Raw genomic sequence first — 18,906 nt, forward strand, 5'->3', positions numbered from 1 at the left:
ATTCCCTCTTAATTCCCCACAGGCAGAGTTGATCCAAAGTCTGCTGTATTCAGTTGGAGTCCTGCTTTAATTTGATTTAACTGTTGTGTTCCTGATTTTTGTGCATCCATCACCCAATTAACACCTCTTAGCCACACACCTGCAGTGGTTTGAGCCTCAGACCACTACCTAGAAACCAATAAACTCTCTACATTAGGTTATGAGTTTCAAGGTCTGAAGGTACAACCACAGAAAAAAGGATTTAGCGAGGAGGGAAAAGAAATGCAATATGTAGTGTATCTCAACTAGTATCAGCCTTCCTGAGTATTTGAATTTTCCATTTATCTTCCTAATGCAAATTAGATCCGTATGGGGAAAAGCAGGCACTTAAATGAACTGGCACATCTACTATAGAGTTTTAAATACAAATGCATACAGTTTAGAGGGAGGAAGCCATACAGTACAGATTACTATTGCTGAAGCATGATCTCATGAGTAAAGAATGGATCTGGGAGTTGGGAACATCGATTCAATTCATGGCTTCAGTACAGATTTTCTGTGTGACCTAACACTAGCGCTTGCTCTCTTTCTGCTGCTGTCCCATGCACACAAAATAAAGGTAACTTTCTCCCTTCAAGGGTGCCAAGAGAAAAAAATAATTAATGCACAGTAATGAAGGTACAAAGACTATCTGCGGACATGGACTGAGTTGCTAACAACTTTAATAACTTACATTCCTCTACAAAAAGAGATGATTAGTGGAGTTGGAAGCAATGCCTTAAACTTCTCAAATGTCTGGCCGCAAGACCTAAAGGAGTCTCTTTCAGTAACAGGCTCCTTCCAGGTACCTTATTCACTAGCTTTCTGTTTGCTGCTTCCTTCACTTTTAAACATTACTGCAGGCTAGTGCACTGCTACAGAAACACTCAGCTCTAACTAACTTCATTATTCCACCAGGAATAGGTTATGATGTACAGTATGGTCTTTAGGCATCTATAAAACTAGAGTAGTACCCAGACTGTAATTTTTCCTTTATTATTTAAAATTGGTAATTATTTCATTATTTAAGAAGAGGTCTTGTCTCTCTGGTTTCAGGAAGGTAGATTGTAAGCAAGAGGTCCCCCTGGAACACCAGTCCTTGTAACTAGCTACAGGCTCTCTAGGAAATGAGGAGGGTGATTAAAATAATTTAAGGGCAAGGATGCTGTGTGGCATAGGAAGACAGAGTAAAGAGGAATAGCATCGCACCCTAGCACTAAGTGGTATGGGAAGGAAAGGGTGATAGGATTGTAATTCAATAGTAGCTGCATGTGATTTATGAGACTTAGGAGTAATAATCAGTAGCTTTGTTGTTGTGTGTAATCAAGTGCAAAATTATATAACTGTAATTTAATAATGATTTGTTTATTAATTATTGGTCATTGATTTAGTTTTTTAGTAGTGTGTTGCTGAACCAACAAACACTAGTCTCTTAAATTCTCATGCCCACTATCTAAAGAGGGAAGAGTTACCTGTGAGGTAACTGGGGATTCATCTGGGAGCTTCCATTTTTGAGGCTTGAGCTAGCTGATATTAAGATGCCTTAAGTAAGCAAAAGGACAGATAGCCCATGTGGTGAAACAAAATCTGGGCCTTTTTACCTGAAGAGGCCAAAATAGTGTATACATTATGATAAGCATTCCTCCTCCTGTGTGTATTAAGAGTGATTGTTTGTGTTTGTGTGGGAGCCCAGTGCCACTGTGAGAGTTGTCATTTTTGGGGGGAAAAAGCAGAATGTGTCTAAAGGGGAAAAGGAGAGCCTGAGCATTCCTGGATGGTCTGGGGCTGTAACAACTGTTAACACAGTTATTCAGTAATGCAGTGTGTCCCATAGCACGGGTGGATGCAGTGTGCCACAGCAGTTTTAACCAGCCACCTGGGATTGTTATATGGCTGGTTAAGGTTAATAGTTGTTTCAAGGTGCCCAGTGAATAATGTGCAGGTGCTACATGGCATCTGGCATCGTGTTTGCAGGATTGGAGCCGAAGAATACAAAAGCCACAAGAGAGATATACTTGTAAGTGTGCATGAGTACAAAATCTGCTAGCAACTCTTGAGACTGACTCACAAGGAAAACCAGGACCAGGCCATTCATATTGTTCATGCTTATGTGAGTGCTGTTAGTGTGTATGTGGTGCCTGCAAAAGCCCTGCTCTGCTGTCCATGTTGACTTGTCGTTGGTGGGGTCTATGTGCATATGTGTGTTTGTGTGCACCCACTGGGAATAAAACCATCTCCAGACCTGACCAAGAGACTGCAAAATATAAAGGAGCAGTAAGACCAAAAGAACCTCGTGTAAAGAATCTAGATGTGCAAGACTGTGAACAGTGTGAATTAATACTCATATTAGCTGATACCTTTGCCAGTGTGACTCCCCAGTACCCTTGAAAGTAGCACAAGGGGGTAACAAAGCAAAAAAACACTAAAGTAAATTTGCAATTGTAAAGCTGATTGGGAAATAAAGAGCCCTGGTATCCTGCTGGATGCTAACACATCCATCGATATAATGCAAAACTTAAAATATCACATCCAGGCTGTACCTGATACAATTAGGATGGTCTACTCTGATGAAGAGAATGTAGAAAGAAAATTAGGTGCTTAAAGGTTTAGCAAGCAAAAAGGGAGGTGCTGAATATTCAAATAGGAGAAATCAGATGAGCTGTGAGAAGAGTGATTACTAATGCATGCTATCCTGCTGCACAGGTTAATCACAAAATTGTGAGGAGATAGTAGGCATGAAAGCTCAGTTTTAAAGCAGGAAAAAAGCCTATAGCATAAATAGCCAGCACCTGCTGTAGAAGCAGAATGGCTGGAGATGTTTAGGGATGTAGCAAAAGTCTCAAATTAGGGAGGACAGAAAAACTGTAAATGTAAAACAAGCGCTTCAGGCTTAAGTAAGAGATGAATGTAACGAGTTATCCTTAAGAGTTAAGTGATTTTGTCAGTCAGAATTAAGTTTTGAAAAACTGCAAAAATATAACAATGTAAAGCTTCTAGATCTAGTAATGTAATTATTGATATCACTAGTGTTCTTTCAAGCAAACATGAAAGCATAGCATATATAAATAACAGAAAGAATCTTAGGCTATCAAGAAGGTAAAAGAGGTTTGAAACAGAGGAAACCAATCAAGTGCTACCAGTTCTTAAGCAGCTAAAGGTTGAAAGAACTCTGTGGCAAACACATCTATATGAAACTGAGAGAATAATCAATAGTAAAATGTTACAACTGAACCAGAATATAAGCAACACTGAAGGAAAATAGCCCTCTTAATTATAATAGAATATAACACTGTTGAATAACTGAGGCTTAACCACTGTATTTAATTATTCTGAAATGTTAACTGTATGAACGCATCACTGTAAGGGATGTTAACATCTTCCCTTTAAGCATTAAGAAAATGATAAAAATCTATGTATAAACTATGCCTGCTACAGAGAAAAGATTAAACCAACAGGTTGCAGACATCAGCTAATGAAGGACAAGAAAAAAAATGCTGCTGAGTAGACCAGAAAGTCTTACGGAGATGTTCCAGCTGAGTTAACACATTAAAAAACCTACTAATAACAATCTTTGTTGTTTTTTGTCTTCCATGTATATCACAGAAGAAAAAGTAATCCACTCAAACCCTATGGATATTGATAATTACATATTGCTCAGCTTTGGTTTTGGTTTGGGTTTTTTTCTTCTTTTATGAAAAGGAAGAATAGGAAATAAATGTAATTTCTCTGCATAAGGATGTACTTCATATTATTATTAGTGATAATGATTAAAGGAACACTACTACAGCACTGTAATCTCCACATATGTACTCTGCATGTGTTTGTAAGGATGTAACTTGATGTATTTATGAAACAGCATTTTTAGAGCTGCAAGAAAAAAAGGAGACTTCAATAAGCATAGCAATGTCTCCCACAGTAAACTTTCTGACTGTAACTTCACAACATCTGGCACTGAAACAACTGTATCTTCACACAGTGTGATATTGGGGATATTTTAGATTGGAGTAAAACAATCTCATATTCGAGACAAATTCACATTTGTCACTGCAGGAGGTATTATATATTTTATTGCCCCATTGACTACAGCTTCCAGAAGCAAGCTGAAAAACTGGAAAACTGGCAACAAGCAGACTAGACTAGACTAGACTAGACTAGACTAGAATAGAATAGAATAGAATATTTCAGCTGGAAGGGGCCTACAAAGATTATCTAGTCCAACTGCCTGACCACTTTAGGGCTGACCAAAAGTTAAAGCATGTTATTTAGGCCATTGTCCAAATGCCTCTTAAGCACCGACAGGCCTGTGTCATTGACCAGCTCTCTGGGAAACCTGTTCCAGGGTCTGACCACCCTCTCGGTAAAGGAATGCTTCCCAATGTCCAGTCTGAACCTTTACTGGTGCAGCTTTGAACTGTTCCCATGTGTCCTGTCACTGGATACCAGGGAGAAGAGCTCAGCACCTCCCTCTCCACTTCCCCACCTCAGGAAACCTTACAGAGCAATCAGGTCACCCCTCAGCCTCCTTTTCTCAAAACTAGACAAACCCAGATTCCTTAGCTGCTCCTCATACGACATGCCTTTCAGCCCTTTCATCAGCTTTGTTGCCCTCCTCTGGAGGCATTCAAGGGCCTTCGCATCCTTCTTAAATTGTGGAGCCCAGAACTCCACACAGCATTCAAGGTGAGACTGCACAAACGCTAAATACAGTGGGATGAACGCTTCTTTTGCCCATCTGGTTATACTGCGTTTAATGCACCCCAGGATGCAGTTTGCCCTCTTGGTTGCCAGGGCCATACCCAGCATCAACCAGCACCCCCAGACCCCTTTCTGCAGGACTACTCTCCAGCCACTCCTTTCCCAGTCACCTGAAGTTTCAAAAAAGTGAACAGTCACCACATGGAGATGGCAAATTTTGTTGCAACTCATGCTAAATTTCACTCTTGTTTTATCTCTTACTCAGCACCATTTCTTTCAAATACCTACTCTTCCAGCAAGTCCACTGCACATAATGAAATTTGTCTGTTTAATTGCACCTTCTCTAGCATTTGCCATAGCCACCTATAATTCTGACAAACAGCTGCATATTGCTCTGAAAGATTCTAACATAGTTTTACTTTACGGGTATAACTATTGCAGCATGGGTCTGCTTTTCCCATCTTCCCCTTCACTTTCCACGTCAGCATCTATTTTCTCTCTTTACCTGAACATGACTTGTTTCCCTCTCCCAAACAATTTAAAAATAATTGGGAAATTGATCCTCCTTTTCATAAGTATGTTGAATAATTTTCAAAGTTTGTACATCTTTTCAGAAGATGAGTCAAGAGTCCAATAGCTGCTATAGCTAAAAAGAAACCTCCAACCCCACTTCTAAATTGCTAAGTATCTTGAAAGACTCAGATGATAGCTTCCTGAAAAGCAGACCAACCATCTTAGTACAGCTCTTAACATTTCCCAGAACTTATTGACATTGTGTTTATCTGCCACAGGAATTAGAGATGAAAAGCAGAGCTTTAGGGTTCTTTCTAAATGTTTACCCTCCCATTTTTGGCATAGTGCTTTTCTTTATCCAGTTATGTGGAACACGATCACAGGTCTATTTTTCTATTCCAGCCACTTCCAGTATTTATTATAACATGGCTTTACTTATGATAGCAAATTTCTGATTTTGTTTGCCCTGTATCAATGTTTAACATTTGAAAGTGATTGTCCTCTCCCTACTGCTCCAGCAGCTTTTACTGAAATCTTTTTAAGAATGACCTGTGAGACTCCCAGTTTCTATCCTCGAATTCCAATTTTCAATTTTTTCCCAACTCAGTGATTGGTATTATCTGGAAATGAAAACTGATGCAAGTAAAATACTAGTTCTGATCAACGTGGTTACATAGTTTGAGCAGAGTTCTCTATCTTTTCTGCCTCCCTTCTTTGGAAGGGTGTAACTGAGGTTACTGAGATCCTGACTTTTTCAATATGTCTACTAGCAGATATTTTAATAAAATTAAGGTATCATTTATAATGACTTTTATAGGGGAAGGCACTGCAAGTCAGAGTCCATACCCATGTCCAGGACATCCATTTCAATTGCATCACTGTTTATTTTTTAGCCAAACTCCATGTTTCCCTTATCAGATTCAGGGAAGTTTTTCTATTATACTAATGTATTACTATGATGCCTGGTGATCTTAAGAGGCTCCCTCCCTGAAGCACTGCTACAATGTAGTTGAGTAGATTCAGTAAAAGCTATTAATGAGGCAGAGAGTGAATGGCTTCATTCAAATCCCAGCCCAAACTTATCCGAATGTTAACATCCTCACAGAGCTGAAACGCAGCAACCTGTGAAGGAGAGCATAGAAAACCATTGCTATCATGGACTTAGAGAAGATGTATTTCTTTCTCACAGCACTGAGTACCATTTCTACAAAGTATGCCTTCTCCATTAGTCCCTTTTCTTTTCTTAGCTTAGTATATCATCCAATACAGTTTGACTGCAAGCACTAGCAAAGAATAAAATAGCCTGTTTATATTTACAGATTTGTATTTTCTTACTTTCATAAACAGAATAAATGTCATGGTAAAGAAAATGAGTCTTGCTACTTTGGGTAAAGAATTTGTGCATTTATTCACTTATATTGCACACGACTGCCAAACAGGATTCTCCAAGCATTTCTGTGAAATTATGGTTAGCTTTATGGAAGCCAGAATTGTCCATCCCTGGGGGTGCCACTATGAAATCCGTCTTTGCTTTCCACTCCATCTTTCAGCTCTTTTGAAAGAAAACAGTCACAAAATTCTGTGGTTTGCGTGCTGCTTGCACAATGAATGGAGAAAAAAGATAGTCATAATTTTTTCCACAGCTTCACCTCTCATGCTTTTATTTACTCTAAGGTAAAAGCTACTATTTTATATCTCTTTCCTAAAGCTCCCGGGTTTTGACACCAGCAAAATATGGCATTGTTTTGTTGCAGAACCACTTTGTAAATTAATATACATCAGCATGCAAACTGCACACTGCTGCACCATGCGCTGTTTTAAGAATGTATGTCTTATCTGCCGCTACGAAAGATACAAAGCAGCAGATATGAAGTTAAGAGCTGGGAGCTCTTAACACAGCTAATGATTTACATTTGCACTACATGGCAGCTTGGGTGCAATGCCGTATTTTAGCTATAGTGTAGGAGATGACAACTATTCTCAAAGGGCACAGTTAGACCAAAGCACTGTGCACGTGGTCACCTGCTTCTACATTCCCTCCCATTCAACTTATGGAGAGACACGCGCCTGCCTCAAGTTAGTGCGTTCCTCTGGAGACAAGGCACGCACGTGTGGTAAGCTGCACTCCATGTCCCTGCTGGACTGTTTTACAGGGTGGAAACACACATACCACAAGTTCATGTCTGGATAACACTTCACTGCCCATCCTCCAAACACTCTGCGTAGTTTTGTCCTTTCAGTTGGTTATTTTCATCTTACCTCCTCTATACTATAAAGTCACACATGTTCTATTATTCTTGTGTAATCTGCAAAGCATCTGGGTCTCACACAGCACGTTGCTAGCTAGAAGAGCATGCGAGTTATCTTGGCTAGTCTCTTGTGAGCATAACAAGGCTATAGCTTATGTGAGATGCAAGAGAGACAATGCCACAATTTCTATCCCTTAATTCTGAACAAGGGCGGGACCAACTTCTAGAACAAAAAAAAAAGAGGTAAAAGCACTGTAGGGCACATACAAAAGAGATGCTTGTGTAATAGCACACACAGTGTTAAGGTAGTCCTTGACTGGCCAACAGGGCCAGCCTGAGAAGGTGCTTGCAAATGCCTTTAGTGGACTTTCCTCATGACCAGACAGTAGGCCTGGAGCCTGTTCAGAATCAGGCCTGGAGATGAGTTAGTGGGAAATGAGGAGTCAGACCTGTAAACCTAGTGTGTACTGACCACCTTTATTATCGCTATGCCAGAAAGAACAGTGCAAAAGTGAGGTTGTGACTAAAACTATTCTGCAAGGTCAAATAATGCATGCAAAGGGATGTAGGAAAACAACATTTCCCTGTCCTTCCTTGGTATGTGTGGCCAAAACTGATTCCAAGCCAGAAAGAAGAAACAAAACAGACATACTTTCCCTTCTCCCTATTACACTGCAGCATGATATATTCACATGCAGGTTACAGGCTTAAGTATTTGAGAATACTAATCTTTTTAGCAAATGAATGGCACCAGTGGAATGATAAAATATAAATGCCTTACATGGCAAAATTGCAAATTATATTTATAGAAAGAGCAAGTTCCTATGCGCATATGAAGTTGAAAAGGGAAGTTTGTGGGCTGACTTGGTTTGCCCTGGTAATTCTGTTGCTGTGGTAGGAAAGCAATCAGTTTGGTTGTTAGCCTCTGTCCTAGAGTTCCAAGCTTGCACGAGCTGCCCAAATTTCCTCCCCATTTGGACAGTTTGTGCTGTGTCCTGACTGTATTCAGAATCCTGTCAGTGCTGCAGAGGGTAAATGTCTCTGTTATCATTCCTGTCATCCAAACTCAGCCGTTTGCTAGCATTTGCTCAAATTTGCCTTTGCTCCTGTAAGTGATGCTTCCAAACTTTTCTTAGAGAAGAAACTCAACAGGGCACTAGGCAGAAAGCCTGACACAATGTATTACACATTCCTTGTGCAACTTATATTAGGCTTATAACTAATCATATAAGAACTATCCAGTTTTTAGCAGACTGGAACGTCTACAGTAACTACAGTGTTCCTCTTTCCCTTTGTATGCTCCAGGGAATGTTAATAAACTGCTTTTAGTACACCATGCCTTGGTGTGCAAGTCAGCAAAAGTTGGGAAGCTATAGACGTTTTAAAGGATTAAAATCTCAGAAAAAGCATATGAAACCAATAAAAGACACACTATGTCTGACTCCAAATACACACTTGGACGAGCCTGTATTCTGCTGCAATGACGACAGATGGGTTGACTAGCCATACCCAGCTTGCACTACCCTGATACTTCATATAAAAATGTTCTTCTTTATTCTTATAGATATGGTTCAGTAAGTGTTACTATCCTGCTACAAGCCTACCACCCTATGCTGCTAGCTGTTAAAGAAAACTTTCTGCAGAAATGGTTGGTACAGACACATTTTTGACAGCAGCATCATTTGAGGGCTTAAGGTCATGACTTATCATAGTGTGTGCAACAATCCTCAGCATTCAGTCCCTGAAAGCCAGCCACTATTTCAGACACATTCGAAATGCTTATCACCTCTGGACAAGGCACTTTGAAACAGTTGCTTCACAAAACGTTGCCAGCATTGTACTCCGCCACCATGCTAGTACCAAAATGCTTTGTTGCTGAGCTGCAGCAGGTTAGGCTTGCTAGCCTGACAGACATTTAGTTTTATGCCATATGTGAGGTGAGAAAAGTGTCAAGCTCCTCACATGCCTCTATCAAGGTCTGGAGATATTGTTGGCTGGGCAGAATTTTGCATAGCACCACAACCACAGCCTGTGAGGTCTCCCACACTAACTCAGCATGCACTGAGTCTCTACAGTCAAACATAAAGGTAACCTTGCAGTTTTCCAAGATTCAGAAGCTACGGTTACCTTATCGTCCCCACATTTTGGAGCCCAACTACCCTGCTGGATGACTACCCTCTGCCCCAGCAGGAGAATCTCATCCAGTGGACCCAGTTTGTTAGTTCCACTACTTGAAGAAACAGAAGAAAAAAAAAAAAGCTTCCAGAGCTCTAAGTGCTCAAGGAAAGACAGAGTGCATCAAAACCACTTCTCTACATCATAAGAAATCAGATTCGTAGCCCTACACCATGAAACAATTCCCACATTCCTGTTTCTTAAGTGCCGCATATCTTAGGCTAGAGGCCCAGGAATCTTGATATCAGCCTATGCAACAGGTACAGGTTGTATAGGGAGTGCAAAACTGAGGTTTAAGGCTTCACAGGTACAAAACTAAGTCAGAACACACTAAAATGCTGTAGACTAGAAACACATTAACCAATATTTGGAAAGGCATGAAGGGCCAGTGAAGACATCCGAGATCTGAGCACAGCCAGTATGCATCATCTGGAAAAGACACCAAATTATTGTCTTTTTTCTTTTATTTTTTCTTTTTATGCTAACCCACCCCGGTTGAATATAATGGATTTGTTTTGTTACAACTGGTGCAAAACTGGCCTAAAGACTCATGTGAGGTGATTCGCTGAGGCATACCCTACCTTTAATGTGCATGTGAGAGAGATTATTCTTTTTCCCACCCCAGCTACCCTCAGAAAGAGAGTCCAGCTGTTGGCTTCTTTCAGAGCAAGGGATCAGTACATATTGCTTTACATTTTCAATGCTGGTCATGCAAGTAAAAAGGCAGCTTAAAGACTTTGTAAGTTAAAGCTGAAATTCTCCAAAGCCTGCACAGATCATGGGGCTTACGGCTTTCATTGAGTCATAGCTTGTAGACTTTAGAGGCCAGAAAGGAGCATTAGATCATAGGTGTAACCTGTACATTGTAGTTCATTAAACTTCAGCCAGTTACTCCTGTGCTGAGCTCAGTAACTTCTGTTTGCCTAAAGCGTATCTTCTATAAAGGCATTCAGCCTTGATCTGAAGACATCAAAAGAGGAAGAAACCACTGCTTCCCTCAGTATTTTGTTCCTGTGGTTAATCAAACTCCTAGTTATAAATGTATGCATTATTCTAATTTGAGCCTTTGTGGTTTTAGTTCTCAGACATTGGTCCTTGATATGTTTTTTCTTCTAAAACAGTCCTTTAGTTCCGAGTATTTTCTTCCCTTGCAAATATGCACACACAGTGATCAAGTCACCTCCCAATCTTCTTTTTGATAAACCAAACAGATGGTGTTCTTTCATCTCTCATTATAAGCCTTTCCAGTCCTTCAATCCTTTTTGCGGCTCTCTTCTGTACTTTCTCCAATTTGCCATTTTTTTTAAAGAGGACAACACAATTACACAGAAAAATCCAGTGTCCATTTCGCTAATACTGTATAAAGAATACAATTATTCATCCTTGCTATTCCTATTCACTCTTCCCCTGCTCATATGCACAAGGACTTTCCATTATCCCTTCTTGCCACAGCTTCATAACAGGAACTCGCAAGGAACTGGTTGTCCTTTATGACCTTTACATGCTTCTCAGAGATCCTGCCTTTCAGTGACACAGCAGCTAGTTCACCAACATCCACTTTCCCAATTTTTATTACATTTCATATTGCTATGAAGTCTCAGCTTCTGGAAGCATGTGATTATTCAAAAAATTTCACTGTCTTTTAAAAAAACAATCTATCTACCCTCTATGTTTGAAGTTGTCCTACTTGAAACGTTAGGAAGCCGAGAGCAAACTCAAAAAAAAATATATTAAAAGTTATAAATTAAGGAGGCTTCCGCCTTTTTAACTAATGTATCACTTTTTGAGTACCAGGCTGAGATATCTGAAGAAAAACAATGTGACAGTGAGCATTATATTAAAAAAAAAATCTACGCTCTGTCTGATTTTATGCAGTGAGCAACAATTTGCATTTCCCTGAGAAATAAAACTCATAGAATCACAGAATGCCCTGAGTTGGAAGGGACCCACAAGGATCATCGAGTCCAACTCCTGTCCCTGCACAGGACAACCCCAAAATTCACACCATATCTCTGAGAGCGTTTTCCAAATGCTTCTTGAATATTGTCAGGCTTGGCACCGTGACTGCCTCCCTGGGAAGCCTGTCCCAGTGCTCCACCATCCTCTGGGGGAAGAACCTTTTCCTAATATCCAACCTAACTCATGTAAGTAAGATCTCTAGAGCTCAACAGCTGCCAAGCTTCTACCTTTCTCATGTTGTTTGGTCTTGCAGAAAAGCTTCTATGGAACTGATGAAGCACTGGAAATACAAGGGGAGGTTTGAAGAAAATAATGAAGGAAAATGAGGAAGATAAAAAGCTAACAAAAAAATACATAAAGGGATAGCATCAAAATTTATGAATGCTATAGATCTAAAGGTCAAAAATAATCTGTACTCTGGGTAATTCAACACCAGTAACAGAATACCACAAAGTATAGATAAGTATGTTCACATTTGTGATTTTATTTCTGTCAGAACAGATCTTATCCAGCTACAACTGCTGAAATAGCAACTGACCTAAAAATACATATACCTATCTGAGAATTAGCTGAAGAACACATCTTGAGGAAGTGAAGTTACACAAGCCAAGCTGTAAATTTGTGTTATGAACGTCTGTGTCTGCAGTGCAATATTGGTTTTACCCCTGAGTAATACCACAGATTGTAGAGATCTATAATGTAATAATGGTATAAAAGGAAAGTTTTTATTCCACCAGTGACTTGATGATTCGGACGTGTTTTAAAAGATTAAAAGAGATAAAATCAAACTGAAATGACAAAATAAAAGTGCTTTAAAAAGTCTGTTTTCCTCTTTATTAGAAAATAAAGCCACTTTCACTCAACTTCCCTCTGTCCTAAGTTATTTGTAGAACTCCATGTTTTATTTAAATATTCAAAATATCAACTAAGATACAGACAGAAGTTGCTTCATTCCTGTCATTTATTAAATAAGTTTCAGGGCTTCACTGAAGAAAAATAGGGAACCTGCTCTGATTTCTGTAGGCCAGGTAGTTTCAGGTTATATCCCAAGATATATATGTATAAAATGTATACACTGCATAAAAGGGAACTACTGGCATAGGGAAGACAAATGTAAATAAATGTCTGATCGCTCTGTTAATTTTAAAAAGATTTAGCTATGGATTCTAGGTATTTTAATACACTCAGCGCCATGCATTATATGGGGAAGAGACACGCAGAAGTAAGACTTGCATAAAATAATCCCTATACAAACCAGAACACAGCTTAACTCCTTTATTTGTCTTCTCCAAGTCTAGAAATCCATATAAGATGCTGCTGTTTTGAGGTTTTTATCAATTTCCTCTGCTACACAAAATTTTACACAAAACAAAACATATGTAAATGGATCACATTTCAAGGTAAATTTTCCTTTACCTTTGCACTATTGAGAAACCAGACTTTGATGCTAATAACAAACAGCATCTATGTAGAATGAGGTAAAGAAACCTACAGAGAATGAGACATACATCTGGGGCTAATTATACCATCAGCAGAATTTCAGACCGAAACAGTTGCAAGTAAACTGAAATTAACAGTTTCAATTGTGTGTCAGTTCTTTTCAAACACAACCAGAACAGAATTACACTTCACATGTGGTGAGGATAATTTGTTAAGGAAATCAAGAATTTGACCATAAGTAGGTAAATGAGAGAGACCTGATTGTTTCAGAAAACAAATGATAACAGACAAGATAAGCACTCAGAGACAGCCAAATGTAAGCAAGAACAGGCAGTACGTAGTTCTGAATGAAAAAACCCCTCTGGAACGGCAGTACTAGTGTGCTGTCTCACTGGTTCTGTTAAACCAGAGTCATGATATTCAACAGAGGACAGGAAAAGCTATGAGCATATTTGCATTTGATGTAGAAATTAATTCCAATTTAAAGTCCATGACTTTAAATTTGAAAAAAATGTCCAACTAACAAATTTTTTAAAAAGTGACAAAACCAGGAGGATACTGCCATTGTCAAGAGAGTGGGTACAAAAAGTCTTACTACCAATTCTGGATACCAGCAGAACTGCATGAAAAGTAATGGATTTAACCAGAGGTATCCCCTCTGCTTACCAGTAAGGTAGGAACTAGGAGAAAAATTAGGTTGTTTAAAAAATGTCAACATTAAAGAAAAACAAACCCTGACAGAGGAATGAGCAAACTATGAAATAGTCAAGTAACTACTAGAATCAGAAGAGTCCAAGAAAAATAAGTGTTTGCTTTTCAAGACACCAAGGGGTACACAAGACAACCTGTTTGGGGAGGAAAACAAGAGAAGGAGGCTAAAATAATTCTTCCATTTACACCACTCAGAGCAGTGCACATGCTCCCAGGCACATTAAACCTCTCTGCATGCAGAGGGTACGTGGTTCTACGCTGATGGAATCGCAGCAGTCAGAACCGTGGTGAGATCACCAAGTACAGGAAATGCACAGGCACCAGAACTGAAAAAAAAATGCCTGATCCTAAACAGAATTGTAGTGTGAACCCAAAGCTCCTCATGCTTTTAGGAGCTGTACCTTAGGAAGGGCAGTAAAAACTAGCAGGATGTGAGCTCCAACTGATTAAGCAATTATGAAATATATGTGAAAGCACATTGTACATGATGGAGCCAGATTATTTCTGATATTTTGAAGTTCAAAGAATTGCCCCCAAGGAAACAAAAACTACTGAAGAAGATAGTGCAAAGATGAGCATATCTTTGTTAGTTATATAGTATTTACAACACTGAAATAACAACTTAATACACAAAGGGTTATGTTAATATTTATGTGTGGTGGCTGAGCACAGCCAGGGTGGACAGTCTGATCCAGGCGTTCACATAATCAATAAGAGTTCTGCTGTCTTCCCTGACACTCCATCCAGCTTAGCATCATGCTGTATGGGTACGCGTGGGTGAATCATCTGCAGCACCTGAACAGGATGTGTGGAGAGGCTTGGTGAATCAGTAATCCAGTATCAAGGCAAGAGGACATTATTTTCCTGGCGAGATCTTTTTTTTTTTTTTTAAATGAGAGTTTCTAAATGTAGGTCATTTACAAAACCCTTTTTTGCTCTTCCTACTGTGGAGGGATTAGGTCTGGCTTTTTGTCCAAGCTTCAGATTTAACAGTTGTTTTTAAAACATTAAAAGTGTCCTCCTATTTCCCAACTGCCTAATGTATTATTCTTTTCTTTTTCCACTAAGACCGCATAGCTGCAGCTGTGCACAGCTAGACCACTGCAACATTCCTGCAACCTCAGCAGTGATGACAAAATAAGAGATGAAATGACCACAGGACAAAATCTAAAAACCTGTTTAAAACTGCATGGACTCCATGGCATGAAAAGAATTATTTAATCTAGGATACCTTGTTCCCTTTACTACAACAAAGCATAATCCTGAGTCACATTTTCAAGTTCATGCTTCTCCTCCATTCACGTACATAGCTTCATATGAGATAAATATGAACTTGGCACATTTCAGCTTAGGCTTGTTACTTTTTTTAGTTTTTCAATGGTAGTTTGATCACAGATCACACAAGTACCTTGCAAGAGGTGTGGATGGAGAGGCTGGTGAGCAGTAAGAACAGCTGTCATCTCATCGTGATCAGAAGGATGTATGTACTCATAAATGCTATTACCGGTAAGCTCCACCTGTGAAGAGACATGTAACACATGAAGCAATGCAGCTGACTCTTTTTGTCTCCTATCCCCTAAGTGCTCTTAAGTAACCTGCATACACCGCATCTGGATAACTACACACCATTTTTAAAACATGAGTTGAATGTATCCAAATTATACCCATTAAACTGAATTAATTCCTTCTTCGGCAGGAACTAATATTATAGACGCTTTTGTGGGAATTTCTGGCGATGAACCGGATACTGAAGAGCTGCTATTAGAGAGAGCAGGCAAATGAAGTGATAAACTAGAGCAGCTGTAGAAACGTTAGATTGCCACAAAATGGGATAAAATGTCTGTGAACTGTATTAATGTCTCTCAAGCAGACAGGCATCAAAAAAAATAATGGTTTTGCAGGTTCCCAGAAACTATCACCTGCATTCAGCTGGCAGCTGAGCCTTTAGAGCCAAACCACTAGACTTACACAATTCCTTTGTGTCTTTTCAAAGACGATCCACTACACTCAATCCACAGTTGTGCGAAGGGCTCAGAACGGTAACCAGTGAATTCAAAAGGCAGACTTCCACAGATTTTCACGGGCACTGGATTGAGCGTTTGCTGCTTTAAGTAAACATGCACAGTAAAGACAAGATCTATCTTAAATATCTGTGTATCCCCTCTTCTCACTTGAACTTTGCTTGCACAAGAATGTATTTTTGTCTTCCCCACTGTCGTACCCATAATAACAGTTGCACAAAAAAAATAATGGCGTGCACCGTATGTCCTTTTTGCTAACTCTATTTGCCACGTATAAAACTCACCAACAAAAGTCTCCAGATAGATGCAGTAATTGATTTAAGGAGTGGACCAATACTTTGAGCCTGTGTTTTAAATTAGTGTCAGGCTGCCCAATTGTTCAGTGTGGCCTGATGTGCCTTGGGCCCCCAAGATCAGAGACAGCTGAGAGGTGAAGTAATTTAACCTATTATTCTGAGCCAATCCTACTGATTTGCTAAGATGTGTGAGTTGCCTTTTCTTTGGAATAAATGAAGTTGTCTACCCCACAAAGCAATCTTTTTCTGAAAATGTTTCTCATCGTTCCATTTTCTGCATTATTCATGGAATGTCTCTTCCCAAGACTATGCAAACTAACCTTTTTTCTAGCCATCTATTCCCCACTGCTTCTTTCCAACAAACCCTCTGTGCAAAAACAAAAACACCAACACTGATTTGATATTCTAACCAGAAAAAAATTTAACTGAATAAGGAAAAAAAGAGAGTAAGAAAGAGCAAAAAGGAGAGAGGAGATGGAAAGAAAGGCAGGCAGAGAGAAAGAGGTGAAGAAAGAGAGATAAAGAGAGGAAGAAAATAAGGGAAGAGAGGGGACAAGAGGGGAAGAGGAGAGGAGAGGAGAGGAGAGGAGAGGAGAGGAGAGGAGAGGAGAGGAGAGGAGAGGAGAGGAGAGGAGAGGAGAGGAGAGGACAGATTATCTATGTTGTTTCATTTATGAAATTTTCTCTAAAAGTTCTTAAAAAGCACTGGCTGTTCCTTTTCAGGATTGCAACAGGTGGGGGCCTGTTATAGTAACACCCCACATTCAAACTTTAGTGGCGGGGGAGGAAGGAGAATATACAATCTCATTTTCTCAATCCTTCTGTTTGTTTTTAACTACATGGGGAAAAATATCTTCTAAATGTCCATAGCTATCTCCATAAATATCATAATCACCTAAAACTGATTCTTTAAAAAATCTAAGAGTCCTTATGGTGATGGGCATTTCATTGGCCTATATGCTTAATAAACCAGAACAGGAAAAAAATTATTATCGTCGCAAAAATGCACAACTGTTGTCAGTGTTCAAACCAAAGACAGTAACAATTATGACCCTGTTTTTATTATTTTATCTTTGGCTAATAGTCATTTTATTGAAGAGTATGTTTTGTCTTTGAAATTAAAACAATTGTATTGGAAAATACAGCTTCCAAAAAAAAAAAAAAGAAAAAAAAATCATTCATGGGTGGCAACATGTAAACAATCTCTCCCTTCAGTATAAAGACTTTCTTACAAAAACAGCACCAACCAACCTGACTAGCAACATCAACTGTAGTAATCCAAAAGATCTTGCTGCGTCTCTGCTGTCACCGAGTATAATCACAACCACATCAACATGCATCTACTCTCTTACAAAGTGTAACTTATGGGTATCTCTTGCTTTTCCAAAAGCCACTACCTATTTCAAAAGGACTACTCTTGGAAATACACATTTGATCACAGGATTCACAGGACTGGACCCAAGGTCACAGTTTTATCCAAACTGTAATTTGTATCCTAGGGTTTATATCTAAAATTCAAAACTAAGGTGTTTTGTCAAACTAATGACTAGTTTTTCTCGTTATACACATAGGAATATTTTCTACTCTGATGTATGCGTTTGCAACCCCAGCAAAATCAGCGGGAGGTGAACATACAACGCTGAAACCAAAATTGACTGTAAAAATGCAAGTGGAAACATAAAGCCGTCAGCAAAGAGATGGGGACTATGTAAGAGTCAAATAACCAAATATGTATACATAATTTTGAAACTGACCACAGTCTCCTGCTACACATAGTGCATGCATGCTATTTTAAAGCCTACAATGAAACACTGAAAACGTAAAAAAATAAATTATATGGTTCAATTCATAAACCTCCTAAAATGCCATGCCTCAGGCTTATTAAACCAGCTTCCCTGATGCAGCTTTTTAATATCTGTAAATACCTGCTTACTACCAAATATTGCTGTTTCCTACTAAGAGGCTTTTTATGTGTAACTCAGCTGCACATTTTTTTCCTGCCAAGAAACAATTCATAATAAACACAGAGGACTAAGTAGATGGATTCTAGAGCAAATAATTACATATTTTGCCTTTCATATATTTATTTGATGAGAGTAAAATAAACCCTTGGAAAAGTTCAGATGTTTGTGGTTAAATATTTCAAGACTTATCAAAAGTCAAAGATAAGCTTGGCTCCCTTGTGGACCCAGAAAATGGCTGGAATAAGCTCCAAACTTTCAAAATTAAAAAAAAAAAATCTTTCACCATTGTTTCTGAAGAGGATTTTCCTCTCTGTTCTGTATCTCTGGACTCTAAGGGGAAAAAATATTTAGGGAATTTGAACCTATTTGTTATCCGCTGAAAGAAACAGGCAAGGAATTGACTCTCTCAGCTAGTACAACTCAGATCAACACTGGTCTGAGGCCAGCTGAAATCTGATGGAGGAAGGGGTCCCACCCATCACTATTTGAAATATTTACTCTTACAGTTGAGAGCAAATGCAGATAAAAATTCAAAGCACAAATTAAGTGATAGGTCCACAAATGAAGATGTAGCCTTTCCAGAAACATTGTTTCTGATTCTCTGATGCTGCAGTCAGAAGTGAGCGAAATAGCACTGAAAAACAATCCTTAATGTTGTTTTCAATATTTTAAACTAGCTTAACTACACCAGCCAGTGGAAGGTTATTCAGAAGCTCTAATTTCCTTCTGCTAAAGTTAAATTCAAGATCAACTAGAAGATAAAGGCTACTGTAGTACGTGTCCAAGAATATCCTGCAAAATATTTTTAAATGGACTTTTTATTTAGTTTAAATATATATTTTTAAACAAATTGCACTTTAGCTGG

At 39.0% G+C, this 18,906-nt stretch overlaps 1 protein-coding gene across 1 annotated transcript in view; it reads right to left on the reverse strand.

The window, feature by feature from the left end:
* The window catches only part of SIM2 (SIM bHLH transcription factor 2), a 61,593-nt gene that overhangs the window by 27,711 nt on the left and 14,976 nt on the right, over nt 1-18,906 (reverse strand). Inside the window, exon 5 of the mRNA XM_075100293.1 lies at nt 15,169-15,277. Coding sequence (XP_074956394.1) covers nt 15,169-15,277 — 109 coding nt within the window. The remainder of the gene's footprint in view (nt 1-15,168; nt 15,278-18,906) is intronic.

Source organism: Phalacrocorax aristotelis, chromosome 1 (genome assembly GCF_949628215.1).
Source record: "Phalacrocorax aristotelis chromosome 1, bGulAri2.1, whole genome shotgun sequence".
In the NCBI taxonomy this organism is placed as follows: domain Eukaryota; kingdom Metazoa; phylum Chordata; class Aves; order Suliformes; family Phalacrocoracidae; genus Phalacrocorax; species Phalacrocorax aristotelis.